The sequence below is a fragment of the Lissotriton helveticus genome, chromosome 6, assembly GCF_964261635.1.
Source record: "Lissotriton helveticus chromosome 6, aLisHel1.1, whole genome shotgun sequence".
Taxonomy (NCBI): domain Eukaryota; kingdom Metazoa; phylum Chordata; class Amphibia; order Caudata; family Salamandridae; genus Lissotriton; species Lissotriton helveticus.
In genome coordinates this window covers 1233238341-1233251081 of record NC_136067.1, presented here as the reverse complement: position 1 = coordinate 1233251081, position 12741 = coordinate 1233238341, and the positions used below count along the sequence as shown (strand labels likewise).

The window sequence follows — 12741 nt, the reverse complement described above, 5'->3', positions numbered from 1 at the left end:
GCTCGTTCCGCGGGGAAAGAATCTTGAGCAACAGCCAACAAAGGGTCGGAATCCGGCCTCCAGCAGATGATATCAGCCGTTACAATCATCCTCCGGACAATGGCGGTGACTTGTACATGGAGCTCCCCAATGGCGGACATGATAGTGTGTAGCGACGGTGTATAGTCAGCCCGCTCCATCGTCCCTCACTGAGCGACCGGGCAGGTCTCTGAACCCCGGAGGTCGACTACTCCGGGGCACCAGGCAAAGGCTATGTAGATGACAACCGTGGGCACCTCCAAAAGCACGATCTCAACACCGTCGCCGCCAGCGGGGAACCAAGCCCTTCGACCCCGGGAGCTCAGCGGGCCCTCCGGGCAGCGGATCCCCGACCAAAGCAGTCGATATGCAAAGCCGCCGCAGTTGCGGAAGAAAGCTGTCACCGAACCACCATCCAGAACGGACAAGAAAGACGCCACTTCGGGAGACCGGAAGCCACCCACGCCCCGCAGCCGAAGTTGTTCAACTCCAACCCGGCTGGGTTGGAACTCGAGGCCCCGGCTTCCACTTCGGGTTAGGCCGAGAATGGCGCACGGCATATCTTCGTCATTTGAGCAGCTAGAAAGTCCGGGATCGCACCCTTGAAGTCAGGCGCACTTCAGCTGCACAGGAGTCCGGTGGGAATTCAGGATGAGAGCCAGGGTTAATGAGCAACCGGCGGAGATCGGCGGAGCCGGGAGCTTATGCGGCCATCTTGGATGCTAGCGTAGCTCCTCCCTCGTGAGGGGCGCCTTTTAATATGGTGTCAAACGCCAAGGCCAGAAAGGAGGTTATCTCCAGTGACAGTGATGAGGCGTCATCCTCAACATCTAGGAGATCTCAAAAGAGAAGAAAGAGTAAAGGGCATGCTTTTAGGGAAAAATCATGTTAAAAAGACTACTTCTGAGCCGTCAAAAATCACCTCCTCTGGTCAAAGAACCCTTCACGAAGCCGTCTTCTATACCTCCTGAGGTAAAGACTAAGCAACCAACATCGTCAACGGGATCGTCGACTAAGAAACCATTCTCGTCGTCGAGGATTAAGGTGAAACTCATATCAAAAACAACATCATTAACTATTACAGTCTCTCCGTCTACGGCGTCGTCTATGACGGCAGCGTCTACGACGACGTCTACGGCGTCGTCGACGACTATCGTCTACGGCGTCGTTGGCGACGGTATCGTCTACGTCGTCGTCGGCGACGGTATCGTCCACGGCGCCGTCGGCGACAGTATCGTCTATGGCGGCGACGGTATTGTCTACGGCGACGGTATCGTCTACGGCGCCGTCGACGACGGTGTCGTCTACGGTGTCGTCTACGGCATCGTTGACAGTATCGTCTACAGCATTGTCGACGACGGTATCGTCTACGGCGACGGTATCGTCTACGGCGCCGTCGACGACGGTCTCGTCTACGGTGTCGTCATCGACGACGGTATCATCTACGACGGCGTCGACGACGGTATCGTCTAAGGCGCTATCGATGCCTTTACAGGATCGTCGACTGGAACATAGACGACGATGACTGTCTGTCTACGCCTGGTGTCGACAATGGATGACTATGAGGAGGGATATGGGGAGTACCAATATCCTCAGCACCAGTACTATCGCCAAGAGTACCAGGAAGGAATGGTTGGTATGCCATCCTTCATGATGATGGATCTGCAGTTTATGCTGGCCGACTGTAGAAAGAGATTTACGCCGACACCTGCTTCTCAGGAAATCCCATCCCTACTACTCCAGTTGGAAACAGGGAGCCACAACAAGAAGTTAGGCCGGCGACTCCTCAAATGATACACCACCAGAATCCGGTCACCAAGGATGATGATGACCAGGAAGGGGGAGAAATAACAGATCCCAACAAAAAATGGGATGATTACTTGATTCCGTCTCCGGCATCTCCCTCACCAGAACCGGAAGATTCTCCGCAGATTTCATAATATAATGGAGAGAGCTGCAAGATGTTCCAGCTTCCTATGGCTTCGATACAAACAGAATGCTTCCGGTACGATTTCAAGGAGCCATTCCAAAAATCAGTCCAGGCTATCCCGATTGTTGGCTATGTGTGGGAAGAAGGTTTAAAAGTGATGAAGACACCGGCGACAGTTACGCCTGTGCTCGCTAGGTTGGAGAAACAATATAAAGTTCTTTTAGACGCACCAGCGTGTTTACTGGGCCATCCAAAACCTGATTCCGTGTTTTCGCAAGCGGCGCAACAAAAATCTAAGAATCCCTCTGCGCCTATATCAACACCTCCTGACAGAGAGGGGAGATGCTTGGACAACGCAGGAAAGAGATTCTCATCCATGTCTGCTCTCTTAGTAAAAGCAGATAATGCCCTTGCTATTCTGGGCAGATAAGACAGGCAGATGTGGTGCGATATGGCACCAAACATGGACCTCTTCCCAGAGGACAATAGACAGGAGGCGAGCGGCGGTGCTGAGGCGTCCGGGGTGGTTAAGAGGGACTGCCTTTAGACCAGAAGTCCAAAATTAAGATCCTGGATCTCCCGTTCGATGGAGAAGATTTATTGGGAAACAAGTGGATGAGGCATTTCAAGGTATCAAAAAAGATAGATACTACAAATGCCCTGGGTACACTACAATACCGTAAGGTGCCCTTTTGAGGCACCAGGGAAAGAGGCCATTCATCCTACAGAGGGGGTTATCAACAGGGAAGATAACCCCTTTTATTCCTCATCATCACAACCATATCGTCAGCAATAGGGTAAAAAACAAACAAGGAGCTATACAAAGTCTGCTCCTAGAGGACGAGGAGGTCGTCAAGGGAAAAACAATGGTAAAAGTCAATGACAACCTCCTGGATCTGGCTACATGTTGCTATTCCTCTCCACAAGTACCCATGGGTGGAATAGTTGCTTCCCATCTGCATTATGGACAGAAAATAACGACGGACAGATGGGCCTTCAATAAGATATAATTCGCACACACTCTTGAATTTTCTTCAATTCCCCCCCTTCGACACCGCTGACAAGTCAAAAGATTAAACAACTATCTCAGAGGCGTTTGGAGATTCGGACAATGCTCCGAAAAGGAGCAATAGAACCGGTGCCGATCTTCCAAAAAACGAAAAGGGTTTTACTTCAGTTTCTTCCTAGTCTGGAAGAATGCTCTGCAATGGCGTCCTATTCTAGACCTGAGAGCTCTGAATACTTACCTTAAGAAGCAATTTTTCCGGATGGTGACCCTCCTAGACATTCTGCTACTCTTAAAGCCAGGGGATCATATGACCACTCTAGACTTACAGGATGCATATGTTCACATCCCCATTCATCCTTCTCTTAGACTGTATCTTCGATTTGCAGTAGCCGGGGACCATTACTACTTCAAAGTGCTACCATTTGGTCGCAAATCAGCCCCGAGAATCTTTACAAAGTGTCTGGCGCCAGTAGCAGCTTTTCTCAGAAAGCACAGACACAAAGTATTTCCTTACCTGTACGAGTGGTTGATAAAAGCACCATCAGAAACTTCAGCCCAGGTGTCTACTACGGCATGCATACAATTGTTCGCCGAACTGGGACTGACTTTAAATATAGAGAAATTGTCCCTTCAACTGTCAAAGAAGATCACTTTACTGGGAGCGATTCTGGACTCCTCTGTAATCAAGGCATTCCCTCCACAGAGAGACAACAGGGTCTCATGGCTCTAGCCAAGAATTTCAGAAAAGAAAAAAAGTGTCTTTCAGTACGCATGTACAAGTCGCTACTAGGGGCAGTGTCCTCTTGCATACCACTGATTCCTTTATGCCTACTAAGGATGCATCCATTACAGGAGGAACTAGATTGCAAATGGCACCAGGTAGGGAGATCCTTCGACGACAAGGTGAAGGTCACCCAGGCTATGGTGCAAGCAGTGGCAAAGTGCACCCGAAAAAAAACAAAAAACCTTGGTGAGTCTTTCCACTGATGCATCTCTGGAAGGATGGGGAGCATTCCTTCAGGACCTGCAGGTCAGCGGTCGGTGGGAATTGCAAGAACAACAGCTTCACATCATCTGGCTTGAGCTATAAGCGGTAGACTTGGCAGTACTGACTTTCCTACCAAGAATTCAGGGAACGTCTGTTCTGGTGAGAACAGACAACACGACCGCGATGCACTATCTCAACAAGCAGGGAGATAAAAGATCACTCTCCTTGTCGTGGGAAGCACAAAAGATATGGAAGTGGGCTGTCCAACATGGAGTATCTCTAAAGGCGGAACACCGTCCAGGGGATCAGAACGTCAAAGCGGGCACTCTCAGCAGACTAAAATCGACCTGCCACGAGTGGGAGATCAATCAGGATATACTACAAAGCATCTTCTTCAGGTGGGGAGTTCCAGCAGTGGATCTGTTTGCGACAGCTCAAAACACAAAATGCTGGTTCTTCGCAAGTTGGCATAACCAGTGGGAATCTGGGGGAATGCGTTTTTGATAACATGGTCAGGCGTCTTTGCCTACGCCTTTTCTTCAATTCCCCCTCCTGCCACATGCTCTCACAAAGATAAAGAAGGAACCGAGCAAGGTAATACTAATAGCTCCATGGTGACCCAGACAACACTGGTTCACGGAGTTGCTCCTGCCATCAGAGGATCGCCCAATTCGTCTACAACCAATATCATCACTCTTGACAATGTCCCGGGGACAAGTGCTTCATTCGGACCTAAAATCGCTGCGCTTAGTGGCCTGGCTCCTGAATATTGCGAATTCTGCATCCTAGATATTTCGGCAGAATGCAGAGATATTCTAGCACATGCCAGAGCGGAAACTACAAACAGAGCAGATAGGATGAAATTGAAGAGATTCAGTCTGTGGTGCCAAGAACATAATATTCATCCTCTAAACTCAGAGACACATCAAATTATTCCATATATTCTGATGTTGGCAAAATCTGGTTTCGCCCATGCTTCTATTACAGTACACCTGGCGGCAATTTCTTGATATAGACGACTTCCTTGAGTCCATCACTGTGGTCTGAAAGAATTATGAACCAATTCATGAAGGGGTTGTTTCGGACCAAAAATTCTTATTCTGGAAGCTAGCTCTTCTTAGAGCTCTCACGTCAGCCAGAAGAATTGGAGAAAAACAGGCTCTCACGATACAAGAACCGTTTTTGCAGTTCAAGAAGGACCGGGTTGTCCTCTGGACTAATCCAAAATTCATTCCAAAAGTGCCAACAGATTTCCATCTAAATGAACCACTGATTCTTAAGCGTTTTTTTTTTCCATCAACCGTCAACAGCAGTGGAAAAAGTTTTTCATTCATTAGATGTTCAACACTGCCTGAAATTCTATGGGCAAAAGAACAAGGCCTTTCCGCAAATCTTCCCATCTACTTGTTGCTAATAGTGCCCCCAGGGAGGGGGGGGTTTCCCTTGTAAAAAAGGGGAATTTCTTGATGGATTTCAAAGACAATACAATATTGTTATTAGGCGGCGGGGAATCCGTTGAATGCACCGGTTCGTGCACTTTCTACAAGAGCAGTGTCCACCTCCACTGCTTTATTTGCAGGAGTATCTATCCAGGATGTCTGCAGGACTGCTACCTGGAAGAGTACTCATACCTTCACCAGACATTACTGCCTTGATGCACCTGCAAATAGGATGTGGCAGTAGGAGAAGCAGTACTGAGGAACCTTTTCCAGTAACGGTGAGCCCTCTTTGTCCTCCCTCCTTCCTTTGTGGTAAGATAAGCACATTTCTATTGTCGTATGCTGCATTATACGTAATTTATGAACATCGGTCTATGGGTATTTATAGACAGTTACTGCGATGGTGGACTGACATATGTTGCCTATTTTAGAGTTGTAGGTAACAAAGCAAAATGTGCTATAATTTACTGCTCGCTATTCTGATTCAGGTATGTGAATCTATGAAAGCTCCAATACTGGAGTAAGAAAACAAGTTACTTACCTATAACTGTAGTTCTCCAGTATTGAAAGCCTTCATAGATTCACATACTCCCACCCTCCTCCCCTGAGAGGCTCACCTCGGATTAGGCACAAAAGGAATATATGGCACAAGTGCACGAAAATCTGAGTGGCAAAAGGTTCTCTCTGGAGTGTTCTAGAGGGTGAGGAGCTCTGATTGGTTCAGGGAAAAGTTTGGTCCTTTTTTTGCATTACAAAGGCTATGGGTTGCAAAAGGGAAATGGGCCTAGGCCTCTTTTCAGTTTGCTATACTGCTAAGCATTGCTTTTTTATGTACCGGAGACTCCCGTCTCGACGACGGGGAATGATTCAGGTATGTGAATCTATGAAAGCTTCCAATACTGGAGAACTACAGTTACAGGTAAGTAACTTGTTTTTGTCCATGACATCTTGAGGCATGTGGAGTCTAATCTAAATCTGCATAATCCTCAAGTCTACATTTCAACAATGCCAGTGTCAAATCAATTAATAAAGCAACAATACTTTCACTTTTGCATCTTGTCTTTTCCCCCTACCTGGAAATTTCAAATTAAATCAGTCTCAAAAGTGCACCTCTGTCTACTCATTATAACCATAATTTTTTCCCCTAGATTCTGTACAAATTAGCCAGTTCTAAAAATCCAAATGCCTGTGCTGTAGGTCAGTCTATTCTCGACTTCATAAGGGCCTTGTAACAAAGCATCCAAAGCTTTCCTTGTAAATGCCTTTCTCACAGTTCTCAAAATGTTGTTTATACTGATTAATATTTTTATTTTTAGCCTCTGGCTACTGAGAGTTTAAGCTATCACCTGCAAACGCTTAAGAGATCAGTACAGGTCCATGACATTTTGCAGATGGTTACATTGCCATCTATTTTACATGATGTTGGTAATGTGGTCGGATAAAGTAGTTCCCGTAGTGATTTTCTTCTTAACAATTTCACATACATGGGATGATGGTGTCGGCTTGCGATTACTGCGTGTAGTACAGGGGACATTCCTTTTGAGCCCCTGTAACATCAATACAATGCAAGCCTGGTGCGTTGACTTTATCAATGCTTGTTTATTTTTGTATAATTGGTTTTTAACATGTTCTGATGTACTATATGTCAGGTGCCTGAAGTTTGCTTAAGAAATAATAGAAGTATAGTGCTTTCACTCTTATTCTGTTCAGTTGCCTCCTTTTGCACACAGCACAATAATTAATCTTTTTTTATCTTTCAGAATAATGTGTCTTTGTTGCAAAGCTGCATAGAATTGTTCAAAAACAACTAAAGCAAGTTTTGTTACACGCATGTACGATGAGGATGAGCGTGAAAAGCAATCCAAAAATGCACTTCATAGTATGGTGGTGGACATGCTAAGCTTAAGGGGTGGGGTACTGGGGGGGTTTCAATGCAGGTATTTCGACAGTATGTGGGAGAGAACATTATTAATCTATCTTTCATTACATGATACTTTTGTACTAAACACATAACTTAATGCTTTTGTTTTCAAATTTAATATAAATGGTTGTCAAAATCTCTACAGATTATATAAAGGTTTTTTTGACAAAAAAGATTCCCCTTTGGTACAATTATTAATGTGATTCATTTATTTGTATGAATAAGACTTGTTCAATGTTCATACTCCAAGAAGTTTGTTAGGATCTTGCACCAGTAATAATGATCGTTTTTCCAAAACGTTTTGAATTTTAAAGCACAAGAAGCCTATATACCCAAATGTGGTTCAATAAAGGAGTAAGTGAAAACAGGTTAACAGAACTATATGTATTTTGCATTTCCCAATGGTTACAGTACAGTTTCTGTACACGTGTAGAAATGTCAATTCAGAACACACTAGGCTTTAGCTTAAACATGTCTCAAATCATGTCTTTAGTCTGCAAATTAGAGCATATATTTCATGGAAGCAGTTCATCTGGGGAAGACATCAATGAACTTAACTGTTTCCATCTATTGGAGTCCTCTCTGACATCACGTTTGTTCTAATCTTAACCGCCCAACTCTTCAGCTACTGCCCATTCAACTACATTCTTATCCTCTCTATTTACAATGAGTCCTAAATCGTGGAGCCAGAACAATGTGACACACTGCCAGGCTAGAACCAAAAAACGAGAACTACAATCTTGCATCTTGCCTTCCTCTTCCTGGGCTTCTGGCATGACTTTAGACCCAATGACCTAGGCACTGTTGCACAATATCTCCCCCAACTCTCCTCAGTTGGTTCACCATTCCTCTGCATCCCACAATCACTGTACAACGTGTGTAAGATTCTCTTCACAATGACAACATCTAGTGCATGTGTCATCTCTGAGATGTTTCTTGTGGAGGAGCATCTGGGTCATATGGTTTATATGCAGAAATTTAAACAGAGCAAGCGTAAATGTATCATTGCCTGATACAGCGTTGACCTACATTCACATCCCCATACTCCAAATCAAAGCCCTATCACACTCTTCTATTTTGCCATACACCACAACAGGGTGCCTAGAGCTGTCTGCCTGCTATGTGCTATAAAAATTAAAAATCACATGCTGAGTGGACAATCGCACCAGACCCACACTGAGCAATCCACCTTCTGTCTGTTGCTGAGGGAACATGGTTATGTCTGTTGGGCCACCGCATTCAGATTTGAGTAAATTATGAACTGCCCCTCTTAACTATAAAATGGGCTTGTGACTCAAGAAATGTAAGGAAGGCATCCTCCCATGTCCGTGCATTGACCTTCCATCTACCCAGCATCTCTTACCTCTTCAGCGTGCTGAAATTAGGCATGCCTGTTGTTAATATAGATGCAGGGATCTTGCTCATGATTTTTGCATTGACATTCAGTATTGACAGTGGTCATAGAATGTACAATTCGTCAAATCCTTGTCTGGCTTTGGAACAACTAACATTTTAGTTGGTTAAGATCCTGTTCATCAATCTCACTGTTTACCTCTAGAAGCTTATATAGATATTGACACAATTGATAATATCATACGGTTGATATCCATGCTTCGTAGAGATACCCTTGCAACGTCCCTATTAAAAAAACGTCAATGACTTCCAGTGAAGGAACGTTTACAATTTAAGATGTGCTGCATGGTTTTTAAAAGTATGAATGGGATAGGCCCTAAATGTGTGTCAGAAAAAATAAAGAAATATATTCCGTCACTCAATCTTATGTCAGCGCAAGCAAATCGACTAATGGTTCCCAAATTCTGCAAGTGAAGGTCGGGCAGTCATAGTATCTCTGCGGTGGCCCCTGTCATTTGGAGCTCTGTCTAATAAGATCCTTCATTAATTGGATTTTAGAATATTTCGTCAATTTTTAAATACATGGCTGTTTAAACAGGCTGGTGAGAGCAAGTAATTTTTTATCTATTCCCATTCTGAAGATGTATTACTTATAAGCTCCAAGAGATCATTGGAAAATGTGCGCTCTATAAGAAGTCTATGCCATAACATAACATCTGAAACAACCCACATGAAACCTGTTTTACATTGAATCATCACCACATGGGCACATGTATTTTTGATGATCACTAAAACAGTTCTCCTTTCTGCTCCCCTTTATTTACGCTGACTGGATAACACAAACAGTTATATTATAATGTGAATATTTGGTAAAAACCATGACTGATTATTGTGGACAGCTAGCTTCTTTTAAAAACGTTTGTGTTTATCCTACCTCTCAACTTGGAGCCATCCTCTGGTACTTATTTTATGTGCTGCTGATGGTGGCAAGGAACACTTTCATTGAAATAACAATAACTGGGCAGCTAGTTTAAATCCTGATACAAATCTATGCTGAATTGTTCTTGGGGAGAAGCTTGTGATAAAAGTTCCCTCATTGAAATTGCTTCAGTGGGTGTCTCCTATCAACCTTGGTAGCTATGCTGCTTTCTTTTTCTAGCTTGAAAACAAATACATCCTGGCCTAGCTACCTGGCTACAAGAAGTGTTACTTTTGTTTTCCACATGGTCAGGTTCCATTAAAAATATATGGATTTGGCTGCCAATATTTTTGAACAAAATTGTTTATCTGATGGCTCGTGCCTGAACGAAGGCTTTAATTGTAGAATTTTAGAGCGATTTTTGGATGAAGCCACACACATGACCAGTATGTTTTTATCTTTATATTCTTGAGATATTCGATGGTGGAAGTGTGCATGGTTTAGAAGCAAACGGAAATTGTACCAGATTCCCACACATTTAACTCCGACTAATAATTTAAAGTAGCAGTAATTCCTATTTGATGCGGTTTTGCCACATCTGTGGCACTGTAAATCTGTGTCACAACACCATTATTTCCTGGCTGTGGCAAATGCATGAATAAAACAAAAAATAATGAGACTGTTAACACTTTATTTTTTACAGTATTTCCAACAGGAGCTAAAGCCTATTCTGCTTTACTTCCATTTTATCAATCATACAAGTTTGGCTGGCTTTCAACGCTTTCAGTGGGGTTGCTCAAGTGGAAAGAAGGCAGATTTCTGGCTTAATCGCAACTAGCAAAAAATGCTCTAATGCATTAATATTTTTTTCCTGGAAGTTTGGAATGGGCCACAAAAATCTTTATAACTTGGAGCAAAAAAAACTTTCAATCCAAGTGTCGACTGGAGCCAAACTAGAGATCAAATGTACCTATTGTGCTTTTCTATTTTTTTTTTATGTGTTACAACCAATTGCATGCTTCTTTCTGGGCTTCCGGGATTTTTCTTATCATTGACTATAAGGATTCATGCATTTTGTTTTGTGGAGTGGGTGTGATACAGTAGGTTGGTGACTTCAGTTTGGTGTTGAGATATGCTGGGTTACAAATTGATGTTCTCCTACTTATAAAAGGAGTACATCAGCTTCAATAATGTTTCGTCATTTTTTTGTTGTTCAAGGTTTGCTGTAACTAGCACCTCATACCACAGCCAGGATTTGTGGTGGGCTCCTTTTCTCTGCTTGTGGTGCGTCCATGCCTTGCCTTTTCTGGTGATACGAAGCACAATGTTGAGGAGGGGATTGGGGGAGGCAAATTATTATTCTCTACATTTGTGTGTGCTCTTTGTCTTATCCACTATCAAGAAGGTGTTTGTCCATTTGTGAAAAATGTAAAAAGATCAGGGCAATCGACCAAATAATTGTATCACTTGAACTACCTGTGCCACTTGAAGAATGTGTCTTCGAATTCTGTATGCCATGCAGCTGGCAATGTCGCTGCATTTATTTTTGTATTAGAGCTGAAAAATAAAACCGCAATCATACATTGTGTTTGTGATTTGTTAGCTTGTACAATTTTATGTTAATAAATCTATATAATGTCTCGACATTTTTTCTATAGTGATAATACCTGTTTGGCCTCTGGTACATCGTGTTCCCCTTATAAAAATCCATCAGTATTGCAAATACTTTGAAATTCATGTTGCTGTCATGATGTTTAAGAATGTACCACTTGCCCACGTAAGCATTTGTAATTAAGTTAAAATAGTTACTGAATACCAGCCTAATAGCTATACTAGGATGCTGTAAGCTAATTTGTTCCTTGTGACCTCTAACTGGTTGAGTATGTCACGCTCCTGGACAGAGCTAAATCCTCATCGCACCCTTCCTCCACCAGCTAACCTAATCTGCAATCAGATGCAGGTATTTTCCATTGTGGTGCAGTCTCCCTTACCATAATATGGCATCAGCAATCATTTTGCCTGCTACACCAAAGGCCCCGTTGAGGATACCAACAGATGGATCAACTGTCTTTTTTTTTTTTTTTCTTTTTTTTTTTTTTTGTGTTTGCATTTCAGAATTATACATATATGTGCATGAGACATGTCATCAACCCATAACAGTGCTCTCCATTGGCAGTTAGGGACTACACCAGCGAGTTCTCCATTGTCCGAGTAAAGCAGTGTCACCTACAGTACATTGTATAAATAATGGTCACTTTCCCGGTTCCCTCCCCAACACACCTCCCCACCACAGTATAATTGTGCCACCCAGAGTCCAGGCCAAAACCTTTTACCATCTTAGACAACGCTAAACACGGAAAGTAGCCCATACCGCCTGTTCTGGCGGTATACATGGAGTAGTGTCGATGCCTCATTCCGTCCCTTAGCACCCCCGCATGAAACATTCTGTGTATGCCATACCATTGTGTCTCATTCTCACGGACTATGCTCTTGGACCGATGACCGCTGCGGCGGGTCGCAGATGCGACCCCGGGATTCATTCCATTTCTCCCAAGCTTTAGACCACTTCTTGGGACATCCCCTGTGTGTATAGACCGCCCTTTCCGCCACCATCGCCATGTCCATGTCGTTTTCCCACTGTGTCTGTGTGGGCACTATCCCGGAACCCCAATTTCTCGCTATGTTCCTCTTTGCAATGGCTAATCCAAGCGTGGCCCAGGTCTGGAGTCCCAGGCTAAGGTCTGTGGGGGGGCCAGATATGTAAGAGACACCATCCGGGGTCTAGTTGTACATCGGCTTCACCCACCAGTGCTATTTCCGCCAGTATTTGCTCCCAGTATGTTTGTATTTTAGGGCAGTCCCATATGGTATAAAAGAATGTACCCACCATGCCACAACCTCTTAGACAGAGCGGGTCCGGTGCCCGTCCCAACTCGTGGAGTAGGGAGCGTGAATAGTATACTCGATGTAGTACTTTAGGTTGTATTAACTTCAGCCTTGATGGGTTAGCTGCCTCCCTAGCCGATGTCAGTGCATCTATCCACCCTGTGTCGTCTATGTCCCCCAGCTCCACCTCCCACTTACTGCGCAAGACAGCCATAGGGTCTGGGAGATTATTGACAAGTTTACGATAAGTTTGTGAGATAGCTTTTTTGTCCAAATGG

General features: G+C 44.0%; 1 protein-coding gene across 1 annotated transcript in view; it reads left to right on the top strand.

Moving 5' to 3' along the window:
• The window catches only part of SNX5 (sorting nexin 5), a 351728-nt gene extending 340507 nt beyond the window's left edge, over positions 1–11221 (top strand). The window contains exon 14 of the mRNA XM_078648946.1: positions 7145–11221. Within this exon, the coding sequence (XP_078505072.1) occupies positions 7145–7195 (51 nt within the window). The 3' untranslated portion in view covers positions 7196–11221. The remainder of the gene's footprint in view (positions 1–7144) is intronic.
• Positions 11222–12741: the final 1520 nt, after the last annotated feature.